The 17744-nt window shown below is 34.3% G+C and overlaps 1 protein-coding gene across 1 annotated transcript; it reads left to right on the forward strand.

The window, feature by feature from the left end:
- Window positions 1-1042: 1042 nt before the first annotated feature.
- LOC306873580 (heparan sulfate glucosamine 3-O-sulfotransferase 6-like) lies at window positions 1043-17456 on the forward strand. Its single transcript, XM_079422981.1, has 2 exons — window positions 1043-1798; window positions 15223-17456. Exons 1-2 carry the CDS (start codon window positions 1320-1322, stop codon window positions 15839-15841), a joined length of 1098 nt encoding a protein of 365 aa, XP_079279107.1. The 5' UTR covers window positions 1043-1319; the 3' UTR covers window positions 15842-17456.
- Window positions 17457-17744: the final 288 nt, after the last annotated feature.

The following is a 17744-nucleotide window of genomic DNA, read 5'->3' on the forward strand; positions in this document are numbered from 1 at the left end:
TAAGAGTTACAACAGAGTAACGAGTCTTGTTTAATATTTAGTGCAGTGATTTTTTAAAAACTTTTCTGAAAAATGAATATTTAAAAATCCTGGCTATGCAGTAAAAATAACTTTTTTAAGAGCTAATCTCTGCAGTGTACATTCCGAGAATTTTCTGTTAAGCTTATTTAGATTTTCAGTTGAAGTAGAATATTTTTTCTTATATTCTGTAATACTGGGTAAAATATAAATATTTAATATTAATTACACATTTTGCAGACAATATTTTACTAATTTACAATGATAAAGTATGTTAGTTGTTTAATTTTTAGTCAGATTGCCTTTAAATCACATTTATTGTTTCTCCATCTCTATTTTCTAAGTATAAATGAATGTATGAAAAAATATAGCCATACATTTTAGTAAGGGGGTTCTGTGCAAAGTTACAGTATTTTTTTCATGTTTTTGTCAAATATCAATTATTTTATGACACATGGCTTAAAATAATTATGAAATAATTCTCTATTCTGTGTATTTTTGCTTTTACGCTACTGCTTGATTTGACACTTATGGCAATAAAGTAAATTGAAACTGATATTGAAGTGTACAGTGTGTTTGTGTGAACTGAGTTGATTGTGATTTGTCTTAAGTCTGCAGAGACCAGATCAAGAAACAGACTGTTTCCACTGAGTGTGTGGCCTACAGGACAGGTGTTGCTCACTGTCTGGCCTCTTCATCTGTATGTAAAAGAGTCCTGACAGAGGGCTGCCTCATGCAGCAGCCTATAAAGGAAAGTGCATGCCATAAAAATACCTAAGATAACATTTCACTATCTCTATCATGCAGTAAGGGCACTGAACCTTGCCCTGTTCTTTTCTTATCCCCCCAAAAAAAGCTCTCTAGCTTTAATCGATTTAACGGTAGTTAATGGATTTGTAACTGCTTAGGTAGGAAAGTCATAAAAGTAATTTGAGCAAAAGGGGTGGGACTCGGAAAGCAAGGCGTGGACACGCACCCAAAACGGGTGGGAGATGAATGGGTAACCCTGGTCACCCTAAGCTGCAGGACTGCGGGACCTCAAGCCAAAGAAGTCCCATCAGACCAACAAAGAGAACATGACAAGTTATAATTCATAATGTTACTTCTCTGGATAAGACATCATCGTGCAAATATGGCGTGCATTTGATTTAGTGACTCTGATGCGCAAAAATGTCAATCTCACTAAATCTTTAGTGAGATTGAGATGTTTAGTGAGATTGCAACAAAATCCCGTTATTTGACATTTAATACGGCATGATTCCTCCGTTTGACGTTTTGTTTCTTGCGACGCAAAGACACTCATGGGATGTTGGACAACGAGTTGCGACTTGGGACACCTGAAAGCGCACTCCAAGGTGTCTGTGTTCTTTACCATGATCCTCATATTCACCTATTTGTTCTACTGTCTCACCGGATACTGCGATTCCATACCGAGTCCGCTGTACGTCCATCAGAATTTCAGAAGCAAACTTTTCCCAAAGGAAGGGAAGAAACTCGCGCACTGGAACGGCTCCATCTTTCGCGAACTACCCGAGCAGGATGCGACAGACGTGGAAGATGAGAAGCGGCAGCGAGCTTTAGCTTATGACACGTACAGCAATATCTCCGTGTCAAACAACTTTGGGACCAAAGAGTTTCCTCAGGCGATTATTATCGGCGTGAAAAAGGGAGGAACGCGCGCGCTTCTGGAGTTCCTGCGCATTCATCCAGACGTGAGAGCCGTGGGCGCGGAGCCGCACTTCTTTGACCGATTCTATGAGAAGGGGCTCCAGTGGTACAGGTGGGTCGCCTGTTATTAACTAATTGTGAATAATAGTATTATTGTCAATTTTACATTTATCAAAACACCTAAAGGTATTAAAATTCAGTAACTTAAATACTGTAACTTCATTACAGTACAGCCATGAATGGCAGGCTACCTCAAAACATTCTGCTGGTTGGATGGACAGTTAAGACACACTTAAAATGTATGAATGTCTGTGCAATTTGTACCAGAACAGTGGTAGTTATTTTAAAGAAATATAGCACAAGAAAAGGTGTTTGCAGTTATGTAGTATCTAATACAATGACTTTTTTATGTCTTAGTATCTTCAAATACATACATATATAAATAAATTATTATTTATTTATATATGTATACTTATATTAGTAAATTATAAAAATATATACATTAATTTGTCTGGCCAACCCCAGCCACTCAGAACACCCTAGTAACTGCACAGCAAGGTGCTAACAGCCACTCCTTAGCAACCAATGCCCCTAATAGTATAGACCTTATGTAGCCCCTTTTTAGCACTGGGCTCATTGTCTTCTGTCTTCCGGTTTGTATTTCAACAAGGTGAATGTAAAGTCATAGGAATTTATAACTGAGCCGCTCGTTTTAAAGGATTAATTCACTTCCAGAATAAAAATGTCCTCATAATTTACTCACCCCCATGTCATTCAAGATGTTCATGTCTTTCTTTCTTCAGTAGAAAAGAAATTAAGGTTTTTGAGGAAAACATTCCAGGATTTTTCTCCATATAGTGGACTTCAATTGTGGCCAACAGTTTGAAGGTCCAAATTGCAGCTTCAATGCAGCTTCAAAGTGCTCTACACGATCCCAGCCGAGGAGTGAGGGTCTTATCTACCAAAATATTTTGCTTATAAACTTTTTAACCACAGATGCTCTTCTTGCACTAGCTCAACCTCACCCATTACGTAATCACGCACGTATGGCAGAAGTACTGACCCTGTGTTTACAAAGTGAACATGCAAAGACAGTCAAACGCCCTTTACCAAAAACGACAAAACAACGTTGTTAGAGGAGAAAAATTAGATAGAGCTTTTTGTCCTACCCTAGCTTTTTGAACCGAAGAACACAGATGAAGAACTAACCACGCTTGACCTTTCCAGTGTGATTACATAATGTGTGAAGTCGCGTACACTGTAAAAAAATAAGTATAATTTTAATAGTATAACTGTAAAATGTTGTAAAAACGCTACTGAAAAAAACTGTTAACAGTGAGTTCCTGTACTATATACAGGGAAAAACTGTAAAAGATCTAACCAGACATTTCATGTAATTTTACAGTAAAATGCTGTTAATGTTTACAAGTAAAAATAACAAATCAATGTATAATTTACAGTCAAAAACTGTAATCTGATATTCCCAGAATTCCCTGCGTGACACTCCACATTTGAAAGTATTTTGTTTAAATAATTATGCTTTTTAATAGTTTTTGTTATCAGCTATGTACATTTGGGCTTTATGTTACATCTTCTGTTGTTTAATGAAAGTTTATTGCATTATTTAAGTATCATGTGTGTTAGTTACCATGATGGTGTTTTGTGTTTGCATGAATGACTCTGTGCACCTTCTATATATTAGTATATACTTCTGCTTGTGGTGAAGCTACCTGTGATGAGCTTTGATTCTTCATGTGGCTTTCTCTTTTACCACCTGCATTATTATGATGGTTGTCAGTATGATAAAGGTACAAAACAGATTTTAATAGCAGTGTGTGTTGTTGAATTTATTGGTTCACATTCAAATTTCCCTGTTTGTAAATTACAGTTTTATACTGTAAATTTTAGTTTTGTTCTGTAAATGTGTTTACAGTTTTTCTGTATTTTTTACAAAATTATTCTGGCAACCACAAGCTGCCACAATTATTTTGTAAAAACTACAGAATTTTTTTTACAATCAATTTAAACGTAAGTTTAAAGACAAAATTATAAAAATGGCTGTGCACTTATTTCTCTGATGCATAAGGTCTGTAATTATTATTTTGTTAAGAAAAAAGACAAGTTTAATTAATTTTTACAAACCGATCACAAATAATAGCATTATCTGTCTATATAATCACTCCCTATATGATTTTGATTCTTAGAGACAGCAATTTTCTTTATCCAAGTTACCCACTTAAAATCTTAAGAGTGGTAATTAAGTCAGCAAGCAGATGTTTTATCTTACAGTAGACCAATTTTATAACAGACGTTGTAATTTATGTAGACAGCAGCTCAAGAGCTCCTGAAATGGATGTATCTGAGGCACATAAACTGTATGCAGCTCTCATCATAAAGGCTTTGAGTAAAGAATATTTGTTTAATTAACTCCTCAAAGGAGTTACACACTGAGATTTCTTCATTCATCAGTTCTTTTGGGCCTCTTTCAAAATTGCATGTTTAGACCATCCTTCAAGCAGTTATGCATATGTCTGCATGATCGGCAATTGATTCTTCCTCTCTCTTTTAATGCCACATGGTTCATTAATATCACCTATCAATAACCCAACCAGTTCAGAGCCGTGTCTCATTGGCAGAACATTCAGCCCTCTGCCAATAATACGACTGTGGATTGACCATCAGTGCTTCTGTCTCTCGCCTCTATCCATCACTCATCTCCATGTCATCCAATTAGAAATCAGACAAATGGGAATGACTATGTATTGCTGGTTCATCATTTAATTCCCTTCTTGTTGTTCCATATGACGTTCTTCTGCAGTAGAAGATATTTTGAAGAGTGTTTGGTAACCAAACTGTTTTGGGTCCCTTTGACTTCCATTGACAAAAAATACTATGGGACCTGAAACCATTCCAACATGGTTCAAGATATCTTCTTTTATGTTGTAGACAAGAAAGAAAGTCAAATAGGTTTGGAATGACATGTGGGAGGGGAAGAAAATGATGACATGATTTAATTTTTTTCAGGTGAACTGTCCCTTTAAAAAAAATGTCTTCAAGGAACACTTCACCCCAAATTTCTGTCATTAATTACTCACTTTGCATACTCGTATTCTGTTATTTTGTCACAATACAAAAGGAAAATTTGGGGGTTATTGGTTTGAAATTACAGAGAGTGAATAAGCGATGACAGAGTTTTCATTACGGGGGAAAATATTCCTTTAATAATCACGTTTCCTCTCTTGTCAAGAAACTATACCTCGTGAAGTGACTTTGAGGTTTAGTTTGATGATTTGTCTCTCTTTCTCGCACACATACACACACGTTTGTTCCAGCGTGTGGTGACAGCCTTATGTAAACAAACTGTCCATGTATGGGGTTTTTGTACAGTATAATTCAATATCAGCCTTGTCAACACCACGGGTCTTCTGTGTGTGTGCAGATGTGTAATGACAGCTGAGCTTTTGTGAATGCCAGCTGGAAGCTGTACATGCTTTGTCACATGGCCACTGTGTGTATGTGTGAGAGAGCAAGAGTGAGTGAATGAGTTGAGAGAGAGACATACAAGCTTTGTAAGCGACCAGGTGCTCGTATACTTTACTCTTTAAAAGGTTTATGGAACTCATGACTGTTGCCCTTGTCAGATATAGTACACTGTAAAAATTATTGATGCATTATAGCCTACAAATATTGTATTATATGCATGTGTTAAATATTTAAATAGTCAAATATTTTTTGTAATATTTATTTTATTTTACGTGTTTCTAATTTAATTAATAATATTCCAGTGAACATTTTCTAAATACATTTCAAAATACAAAATTTTTTTTTAAAACATTTAATTATGATAATTATGAATTAATTTCAGGATGCACTGCATAATTTAATAAAGAATTGCAATTAAGTTCTATATTTTATCTAATATTATAAACTGAAGATCTGATCGTCCCATTAATTTCTAGTATGCTCTGATTAACATTACATGTTCTTTAATTCTGTTCATTAATCCATAATAATTGTTCCTCCCCCACTCAATGCAAGTTACCTGACTCGGGTTGCACCTTTTCATGACTCCATAAATCACTGTTCGGAATAAAAGTCACCTCCCAATCAATGATGTGTGCAGATGTGCTGCTTATCGATTCCTCCTTAACCAACTTTATTGCACTTAGGCATAGAGACGGTTAATTAACCTGTGCATATTCAATCTTGTTGACAAACTGCTACTGCCCTTTTCAGCTCTTGACATTGTTTATGACACTCCAAGGTGTTTAGCTATAAAGGTTTATGTTTTAAGAGCTGTGTTTTAAGATAATGCTCAATTGTGATAGGTTTAATTCCTTGTTGTTAATTCCTTCAATTTGTGAGTGTTGTGTAACATGGAATGCTTATTTATTATATCTCTAATATATATATATATATATATATATATATATATATACAGTACATTTTTGTAGTTAATTTACATAGAATTATTTTATGTATATTTGTCACAAAAAAATACATTACAGAACAAATGTTTTAGCACTCAGTCCATTCCATGCAAAAGTTTATATTTTTTAATCTATCCCTGATGTTAATGAGTACATTTAAATTTTGCATTACATGTTCAGTTTAGATTTTAAGGCCATATATTTCATGATGCCAGAGTGCTGATTTGACAGGCTAGATTTCCCATAAGGCCCGGGTCTCCAACATTAAACTAGCCATTGATTGATCAGGACTGAGGGTAGTGGTGTGGAAGAAACCACCACAGCACACACCAGCAGCGTGCTACAGAGATAGATGTGTTATCTATATCCTCAGAGTATGGCACAGCCTCAAATTAATAAGAGTCAGGAAGTAGCCCAAAGGGAGGTTTCACAGAAATTCCATAAAACAACCTTTTTTGGTTCCTTAAAGGACCTTTTTTTTTTTTTTCCTTGCTTTTCAGTAATCTGAAGAACCTTTATCCAACATAAAGAACCTTTTGGGGAATGTAAAGGTTCCATTGATGTTAAAGGTTCTTTGTGGAACCATTGATGCCAATTTATTTTTAAGAGCGTAGCTTTGCTTTGCTTGTGATTTTTTTTTTTATGATGTGGTTAGCTCATTTCCTTGGAGATATTCAGTGGGATAGGTAACAGTCAGGGCCAAGAGAAAGAAAGATTTGGCTTGTCCCAAGTTGTTCACCAACCCACAATGGCATAGATAGTTTCTTAACAACTTGTTTTTGATGCATGACTTCTCAGCAGAAATGCCTAGTCTTCTTTTGCTGAAATATAGGCCTGCTTTAGAGCAAACCCCACTTTATTTCTTTAGAATACTGCCCTTTCAACAAGAAAAGTATGATTAATCAGGCAAAAAAACTGAGTGTTTGAAGACACTAATTATACTAGAACCTCCCAATTCTGCAGCTGCAGTCGTTCTTCTGCTCAAAGTCCTGCGACTGACTGTTAAAGCTGCACATACGGTGGGCTGTTAACCAAGCCAGGGATGTGGTTTCCTCTAGGCCGGTCTTAAAGGTTCATTATACTGCTACACACTCCATATTGAGTCACTTAAAATTCTGTGTGGTGCATATTTGAACAGATTTCCATTGTACGATCTGTTTTTACTTTTATATCCCTTCACGTGTGCATTGTAACTTCTATAGGAGCTATAGACGCTATCTCCTCACATATAAATTTACATGTTTTATAAATATAATTCTGCTCTTTGGCATCACTTCAGTCAGCAGTTACACATTTGTCACAGAAATAGTATTCTACACACACCACCATAGCATATAGTTCATTGAATATAAACTGTGCCAGGTCTTTTTTCTCTTGGTCCAATTTTGTGCCATAAATTTATGCCAGGTGCTTGTGGACATTTAGCAATATCCCCTATAATGGATTGTTTCCAGAAATGGTGACGCATCCTGAATCTCAAATGCATTAAGGGTACAGTATTGAAACTGTTAACTGTTATGTACCTTTTAATGCAAAATTTGATGCAACCAAATGCAGCAATGCTTAATGTTAATTCTCATTGAAGTTGTTGACTGATTTCTTATCAAATTAGAATAATGTGCTATTTTTACAAAAGCTATGGCCAGTTTTGCTGCCCCGCTGTAACATTGGATCATCCAGCATTATCACTATCACCAAAACAGCCAGTCTGACAAGCAGAGATCTGCTGCGGAGGTCTTCTTCCTCCTTGTAGTTTACCGTGACTGATCCTTAGCACATTATCAAACATACTATCTGGAAATTCAGCCAGTCTGATTAGATAATTAGGAGTTTCAGAGGCTGATTAAAAAGCAGGAAGAAAAGGAAGCACATCCTGTCAGAACTTCAAGACACTAATTAGGATGTAGGCGGATATACAGTGAGTTCAGTGTTTTGATGCTGTTTTAAAAATATAAAATTTGTTTTTGTGCACATAAACCAGATGAAAAAAAATAATGCTGATTCATACATAAATAATAAAAATAAATAATTCAATTTTAATAATAATAAAATACCTGATATATATATATATATATATATATATATATATATATATATATATATAAATAAGAATAATTAACAAATGTTATGATGTATTTGGTTATTTTTAAAATACAACCAACTTTTAATTTATTTAGTTCATAAATTGTAATCAAATTATTATCTATGAAATGAAAAAATATATGTCTAAATTATTTTACTTTTAAATGTGTCTATATATATATGAAGAGAGAGAGAGAGAGAAAATAACTTTAAAATTAAAATTGAAACTATAAAGATAAAATGTAAATATAAATATTATGCACAGTGTATATATAGAATTCATTATAAATATAATACATATAAGTGTAAATAAAATACAGATAAACATATTTAAATATATGTATACATACATGCATATATATATTAATAATACTCAAATAATTCTGTTCAATCAATGCAATAAAATAATAGTGATTGTTTTTTTTCTTTTTTGGCATGTATGTGCACACAAATATATAAATGAAATAAAATAAATCAATTTAATTCAAATAATTAACACAATTTATGAGGTTTTTGGTGTATGTACAAACTCAGTTTTATACAAATAGTTAAGGTATTTGGTATTTTATATGTTTGAGGTATTTAGATGTTAACCGACTAAGGTTGAATTGATCACTATTTCAGATTAAATTCAGAGGGAGGTAAAAGTGTGTTGAAATCTGATAGTTGTAGTTCGTTTTATTGTGTCCTCATCTGTGGGTGTGGTCATGCTGCTGCTGCTGCTGCTTCACAGATAAACCCACGCAAACACACACTCCGCTGATTTTCCCACATGATAGTGAGGGCAAAAGGGCAATTAGTTCCTCTCACACACACACACGCACACACATGCATGTCTGTAATCCCTGATTTGCCACAGGTCTGTGTCCTGTTATTGCGGGACCTCCCTCTTTCTTTCAAGGATGTGAGCATTTAGATCTTGGTTTCTCCTTTGACCTGTGGTTTTCCTGCTATGCCACACATGTAGAGCTGATGTTTCACTGTCCACTGAATGTTTCTAAGATATTATATCTCTCTGATGCTGCTTTTGCAGACCTTAATGAAAAGCTCAGTCTTGACTCATTCAACTTTTAGCTTTGCTTGAGATGTTTTATATATATAACAAGAAATAAAGCTAAAAATAGTTCAAAATAGAACAAAAGGTATGAGTATAATAATGATTCTAACATAACACTAAACCAAACACCAAAAAAAAACTATATATATATATATATGTATATGTTCAACCACACACACATACATAAATACATATATATACATACACATTTATAAATTCAATATATATATATAATTTCATTTCCATTTAGTTTGTTGAAATAACTCAAATTAAATAAAAATAAAACTTAATAAAAGACCTATACAGACAGAACGAGACCAAACCCGATAACTAGAACCAAAACCATAAAAAACATATTTGAAATAAAATAAACATTATCTGACATTATCTAAAAGATCCTCAATTTGAATTCAGTTTTATGCAAGTTAATTTCATTTTGAAAATTCAGTCAAACATATATGATGAACAAGATATTCAAGATTTATGGACTTGCTTTTCTTTTCTGAATTTTGCACCTCAATCTTGTTTTCCAGAAGTTTTTATATTTTATAGATTTATATATGAACAGCAAGACAAAGGGACTCATTAAAAGTAAGCTTTTTATGTAATTTTTGTAAAATGGAACATTTCAGAGACCTACAATATCCATACTCGTTCAGGCCCATGGTGAGCACTTAATTGGAAGAAACTTCCTCCCGGAGCCTCATTGCTGCCAGATGTGGCAGAGATCAGGACGGGAACATCCCGGGTCACTGCTGCCAAACACAGGGGGCAGTTCTGTCTGGATGTTTTCCTCTGATAATGGGAGAAAGGTTGTATCCTGTGGTTCATTTAAATACGGGAGAGAAGATCCCACTCTGTTCTGATGTGTATTAGGCAAACAGCTATGAGGAAGAGCTTGTGTCTGTGTGCTGTGTAATAAGGCATGACTTACAACACTGTGTTTGCTGTCTCTTTTTTATAGTTAAACATGTTTTGGTTCAAAAAATGGATTTTAATATTTTGAAAAGTAACTCGCAACATACCGCAGAAACCTAAACCTAACAGTGGCGGTCAGTCTGTATTGTGTGAGGTCCAGAAAGAGACCATGTTATTTTGTTAATAATTTTTCAAGTCTTCATGACCAAACAAATTCTCATCATATAACTGATGCAGATTACTCATAAGAATGAAAATAAATTATTAATAAATAAGTGAATAAACTCCCTTCTTGCTCATGTTTGTTTAACAATCTTTAACCTTTAAACAATCTTTCAACAATCTGTAAATAAATAAATACATGTAAAATCTAAATAAAATTTCAATGAACACATGTCAAATTACAAATAAAAAATCTATCTATCTATCTGAATTATTTGAAAAGTATTCGGATTGCTCATAGCAACATACATAAATACAACCCGAATTCTGGAAATGTTGGGACGTTTTTTTAAATTTGAATAAAATGAAAACTAAAAGACTTTCAAATCACATGAGCCAATATTTTATTCACAATAGAACATAGAATAAATAAATAAATACATACATACATAAAAAAATATATTTAAAATAAATAAATACATGAAAAAAATTCAAATGTATGTTATAAATTATTTTTATAAATAATCATATAAATTTAGAAATAATTATGTTTATAATAATTTATATTATAAATATATTAAAAATTAAGTAATTAATTCAAATACAAATATGTAATTCTATAAGTAAATCTATCTATCTTAAATATATCATAGGATGCAAACATCACTGTACAAGTTGTTTGCACAAGAATGTGTGTTGGAAGTGTGTGTACACATCCATCCTATAATGATAAAAATCCACCCAGTGTTTTTTTTTTAAATCTCTATTTTAAAATCCCCTTTCTCAATTCAGGCTGTTCTGAGGTTCCTGTCAAAATTACGTAGTTCTGTCCAGACCCCTCCCACGATAGTTGATTGACAAGACCATTCTACCCTTCTCCGATTAAGCGATTGAAGTGTTTAGTTGTTGGATGTAATAATGAATATAGCAGTCGTCAGTTACTCCAGACATCTGAGCCGCTGAAGTTAAGAAGATTGACGTTACTTTCGCTTTGAAGGGACTGCGCCGATCTCCGATCTACATAAACGTGTCTATGTTCGCCCGAATCATTTGTGATCCAGCTTTATCTACAGAAGAGTATAAGGGTTTTTATGAATCTTTGCAAATCGCCTTTCCCAATAATGTGCTAGTTAGCCAGATTCGCGGCTGAAGTTTAGTATGCTCCATAGATGTATATACCTAGATGCCTCATTAGCGACTGTTTCTATGGACTGCGATACGTAAACTCTCCACCAATTCTCAACCAACTCTCCACGAGATTACAGACCTTTCATTAAGACCCTAAAGAATCATATCAACTTGTGTAAAATGGGCATCCGACGACCCCTTTAAATGTCCTATACAGATGTTATATATTTCACCCGTAGCAAAATATAAAATACACCACAGAATATATCTATTTTTCTAAATCTCTTTTGTTTTTGCTCATCAGGTGTATTTTGTTTTAAGGATGTTTAGATATGTTAGGAAACCACCAAAACAATGTTACAATGTATTTTTCTTAACAAATGCGTTTTAAAACATTAATTATATTAAATACCGACTGAATACCAAAGGCATGGAGTTGTTGATATTTTTCGAGGCCATTGTTTTGCAGCAGGCCACCCGCAGCTGTGCCTTCTGTACCAGTAAACAGAAATAAATTGTTGCCAGGTTCTGCTCTGATAAACTCATACACACTCCAGGCTCACATTCCCGGTCCAGATGCTAACCACTAAAGCTACGCTAGGTGTGATCAAAACAAACAGCATGAATGCTAGCCTAGCAACCGCACAGGTAATAGCAGCTGCCACGAGTCACCCGATAAAGCAGAAAACACACAAGCGCACAGCTGGTGCAAGATCAAAGGTTGCCAGAGGTCGCCAGTCAGCTGCGTCTGCGAACCTGGACAAAATGAGGGCTTTATCTTGCGATGCTTCTTTGGATTGGGAGATCAAACGGGTGGACCGGAGTGTGTGGGCCACTGGCGTGAATTGAGAAAAGCCCAAACTTTTCGCTGATTACCAGCCTGCTCTCCACAACGTAAACATGATGTCAGCAGACGTGGCCGCGGCCATTATGGCTTCCATTAGCTTGATTACTCTGAATTAAACATGCACTTAGCGGTGTGTACATAGCCAAACAGCACTTGCACTTTAGATGCAGGGTGAGAATGACAACATTGACATTAACCATGACATGCTTTCCAAATTAAAAGCTCTGCATGTAATGCTTCAAGATCACATCCCTAAAAGCAGGCGCTGGGAACATGCATGATGTAAACACAATCAAAACACTGGCTTCAGAAGTTGTATGGCCAGTTATTATGGTGCTTTTTTAATGCTTTTTGCTCCTTCTTGGAGCTAAACAGACTACAAATGGTAATTGTTTAAACAAGTACAGCATGAAGAGTCATCAAAAATTCTCTTCAAATAATAACATACAAAATGGAACGATACAAGGGTGGATAAATAGTGATACAATATCATGGTTTCTGGTGAACTGTTCCTTTAAGAGCATTGCAGGTCAAATGGCAAATCCAATTTCTCAACAAACCAGTCAGCACGATTCCTCTGATTCTTGTCTCAGTGGTAAAGCTCTCATAGAACAATATGATTTGTATTAGAGTTGAAAATAAGCTTCATGGCAATGAGATGACAGCCAGCCTCAGAGAAAGAGACAAAGAGAGCAATCGCTTACCAAACCCCATCCCAGACCAGTGAAGAGTTAATCTACTGCATATGTTCTCTATGGAAATAATGAGAGTCAGTGTAGAGACTTTTCCACTTGATGTTGGAGCTATTGGGTATTCGTTAAAGAGATCAACTGAACCTTATAATCAACAACAACATTAATATATTTACATTTATTTATATTATTTATTTATTATTTATTATATTTATATTTTATTATATTTACATTACATAATTATATAATATATACAATTATTTTGTATATTATTTTATCATGTTTATATTATAGAAAACTATTAATTTTAAATATTCATATATTATAATATTTAATCAATTTAATGTGTGTGTGTGTGTGTGTGTGTGTGCAAATATAAAAAAATATATCTAATAAAACATGACACATAAAATTGATATTTAATCTACTTAAGGCAAATCTTCATGTGCTGATTTAGGATATTATTCCATTATTGGAGCCAAATACCCACATCTTTTAAATGAGATCTTGCAAAACTGATTTCAAATCAGCACAAAATAGAGATGGAGAGACTCCTGACAAACGTTCTGGGGACAAAATCCATCAGGAAATGACTGCTAAGAGTTGTTATGCTTTCGTGTTTTTCTTTCTTTTATAGCAGCTCACCAACTCCCTTCTCAATGACGTTTATTTCATAAGGTTGGTTTTTAATAAAGTCAGCTTTTATGTTTATTTAACAACACTTTACACTTTGCATTACTCGGGATGGAGTGAGTAATTCAACACTGGCCTCATCAGAGAACTGCTTCTTTTATATTTGATAATAAAAAGAACATCTTTCATCATAATGAACTGGATCGCAAAACACGTGTGACAACTTCATCCGTTGGCGGGAGCTGAAATGGGCGCAATTATAATGTCTCCAGAGTCAGTTTTAATACAGTTTTTCATTTTGCATTATTGCTTGAAATTACAGTTTAATATTTAGCTTGGACGACATAGGTGCAGCCACAGAAAACCTGTCCCAAAACCTGCCTACATACAGTAGATGACATTTTAGGTGCAATCCAAAATGTTTATGATTTCAGCCGAATTCTAAAGCAACATTGTATGCTTAAAGGCACAGTTCACCCAAAATGAAAGTGAAGTCTTTTTCATATTCATGTTCATGTTGCTCCAAACATGTAAGACTTTTTCAAAAGATCTTCTTGCGTGTTACACAGAAAGAAAGTATTATATAATACTGGTTTGGAACAACACAAGTTAGTAGATAGAATTTTCATTTTTAGGTGAACTTAAAAAAAAAAAAAACAATAAAACAATCCCATAATGCACTGTACTGAACCCAGTGATATATATATATATATAATTTTAACTACATATTTTTTACATATTTTATATTTTTTAACTACATATTATTACTACTTTATTATGGTCATGCTGACCAATCAGAGCAGACTTGGCTTTTTTGGATTTAAAGAGACAAGAACTAAAAAAGGAGTGTTTCAGGCAGAGGTACTGCTGTAATGGATAGTGTGAGAAAAAATAATGTGTTTTTGGATATTAAATCATGTAAATGTCTTGTAGTAGACCCCAAAAATACAATTTTGAACTTGTAAATTAGCATAATATGGGAACCTAAATATTTAATGCATACTGAAAATGTGTCAGGATATATATATATATACATTTCTATGAAATATGTCATGTGAATTAAAACATATATGAAACCTATTAGAGATTGGAACATTTTCATGTATTAACATATATACAGTATCTAGCCCAAATATGTATGTTTATGTATGTGTAGTACATTTTTGGGCATATACTGTACATCACGTACATGTATATCTATCCTTACACCCATAAATACACATTACACTGTAAAAAAAAAAAGAAAAAAAGTTGAGCCAACTTAAAATTTTAAAGCAACCAGCTTCAGCAGATTTTTGATATATGATATCGATACATATATATTGACCTCATATAGATCTTCTTAACATATGTGCATATGTAAATTTTACTTTGAGGATTTTTTATGTTATAATATTCATCTACCCAGAGAATGTAAATATTTGAAAATTATCTTTGGCTATATCACTCATGATATAGGGCAAAATATTTCACATACTACATTTTTGTAGGAGTTAGTGTAGTGTTTCAAACCATTTAGAAACAATGTTTGATCACAGAACTGACTTCTATTATGACTATTTTAATTTTTAATTTCTCAATCGGTAGGAATCTAATGCCACGTACTTTAGATGGCCAGATCACCATGGAGAAAACACCCAGCTACTTCATCACCCGTGAAGTGCCGTCCCGCGTCTTCTCCATGAGCCGCAGCACCAAGCTCATCGTGGTGGTCCGTGACCCTGTGACCCGGGCCGTGTCGGACTACACTCAGACTCTGACCAAAAGCCCCGGCCTGCCGTCCTTCCAGAATCTGGTCTTCAAGAACTCCACCACGGGTCTGATCGACACGTCCTGGAGCGCCGTGAGGATCGGCATCTATGCCAAACACCTGGAGAACTGGCTCAGGTATTTCCCGCTCGCGCAGTTTCTTTTCGTGAGCGGCGAGAAGCTGGTGACGGACCCCGCAGGAGAAATGGGCCGGGTGCAGGATTTTCTGGGACTCAAACGGGTAGTGACCAATAAGCACTTCTACTTTAACCAGACTAAAGGCTTCCCCTGCCTCAAAAAGCCAGAAGGAAGCAGCAGACCGCGATGCCTGGGGAAATCGAAAGGCCGATCGCATCCACACATACCAGCGGAAGTGCTGCACAGACTCAGGGATTTCTACAGGCCTTTCAACATGAAGTTCTACCAGATGACTGGTCAGGACTTAGGCTGGGACTAAACACTTGCAGGACCCTTTCTGATTATGCAGAAAGAGATGAAACTGTTTATTTATGACTGATAGATGTTGATTTTCAGTATGAGTACCCTCAGAAATTGCTAGTAAATTTCACAATTAGTGCAAACAAAGAGATTGCTTGTCGCACACTGAATGTAATCCAGACTGGAAAAGTTCTAGCAAAAATATATCTTATTATATAAACATCATAGTGTAAAAAAGTGCACAGTGCAAATGAATTAAAAACTAAACCAGCACTAGCAAACATTTCAGCACATTGCTTTTTTTAGTGCTCACAATAACAACAACCAATTAGCCTTTTTCTGGATTACTAATTAGAGATAATTAGCTAGATTCAATTAGCAGGTGGACCTCAAAGAAACAAAACCAACATATATATATATAAGAACAACAAATAGTATACATTTTATAAATATACAAATCATGCAAAGAGTCAAACAAAAGATCGAAATAAAAAAGATAAAAAATATATAAACAATACAACAATGCAAAGTCAACACTTTGCATGTATTCACTTTCGTCATGCAATTTTTTTGCACTATGTGGTCTATAACATAAAATATAGTTTTATTCTCCAGTCTGGATTTAATTCAGTGTGCAGCCAGCATTGACCTTTTTTTTTTTTTTTTTGTCTTTATGCACCTTGATTTTTCCTCAGTTTGAGCATAACAATCTCTTCTAGTACAAAGAAACACAAGTAACACATTAAATATAAAATTCTAAAGTAGAAAGTCATGTAAAAAGTACTCTATTGTTTTTGTATTATTTACAATTTATAGACCAGAAAGACGATGAGAAGCAATCTTGTTTTTGTTTTTTGTTTTTTTTTATCTTGCAGATTATTGCATTGAAAGATTTTTATTTCATACTCTCCCTCATCAAATGCATTTTTAAAGGCATTTTACAGTATATAAGTGCATTTAAAACATGCATTTTACATTATATATTTGGTTTGCAAAGTGAGAATAATCTCAAACAGCCTGAACAGAATAACGTCTCAGTGATGTCTGCTGCTTAAACGGTCCCTTATTTCAGATGCCCATAATCATACAGCCTAAAACATGTTTGTTCTTTGTGATTTATTGCTGCCAAAAAGAGCAAAAACTTGGATGTACTCATTCAACCACTGTTATGTAATAGACACGAGACATAGTGGAAAGAAAAGAGAGAGACAGCAATAGACATATAACCTTTATTTATTTCATGTGTTTTTGCCCATTAAAAGGAATTTCCTGCTTCTGCACGGAAACACATTTGTTTTATAATGTGTTACATAAAAGTGGTTTTAGCTATTTAATGTGGACTCATTGTGGGCTTAGATTTTGGACCATGCATTTCATATGCCACATATTCTTTTAATTACTGATTATTCGTTTAATTCTCTAAAGGTGTGTTTCCTGCTATGTAACCCGTTAAATAGTTAATTTTATTTTCTCAAAATAATTATTAGAGCTGTTATACAGGGATGAATACTGGACTATGCATTATATCTGCTGACTGAAAACAAAGGTTTGCTTCTGCTGTAAATTGCTATTATTTATATTTATGAATGTAAAGATTTTTTTGATCTGTCAGTGTTCAAATATATATTGAAATCAGTGAGCAACTTTTTTTCTACAAACATTAAATAAACATGATAGGAACAGTGTACACATACATTTCTGTTAGGACTACTATCGTCAAAATGATTGACACTAGCATACAGTTTGGTTTGGGGTTCTGGGCAAAATCTCCCATGAATGAGCAGGGAGAGCAGCAATAATAACCCCCAAGTGTGAACAGAACAGAACAAAGCGGATATCATTAATGTACTTAATGATATTTAAGTGTAACACATTACTCAAGATAAAAGGAGTCTGATTCAATAAGGAATATCCACAAAAGT

This window comes from Barbus barbus (genome assembly GCF_936440315.1).
Source record: "Barbus barbus genome assembly, chromosome: 8".
NCBI classification, from domain to species: domain Eukaryota; kingdom Metazoa; phylum Chordata; class Actinopteri; order Cypriniformes; family Cyprinidae; genus Barbus; species Barbus barbus.

Coding starts and splice junctions, on each gene's coding strand:
- LOC306873580 (XM_079422981.1), top strand. CDS start 1,320: ATGGGATGTTGGACAACGAGTTGCGACTTGGGACACCTGAAAGCGCAC. Junction 1,799..15,222: donor AAGGGGCTCCAGTGGTACAG/GTGGGTCGCCTG, acceptor CTCAATCGGTAG/GAATCTAATGCCACGTACTT.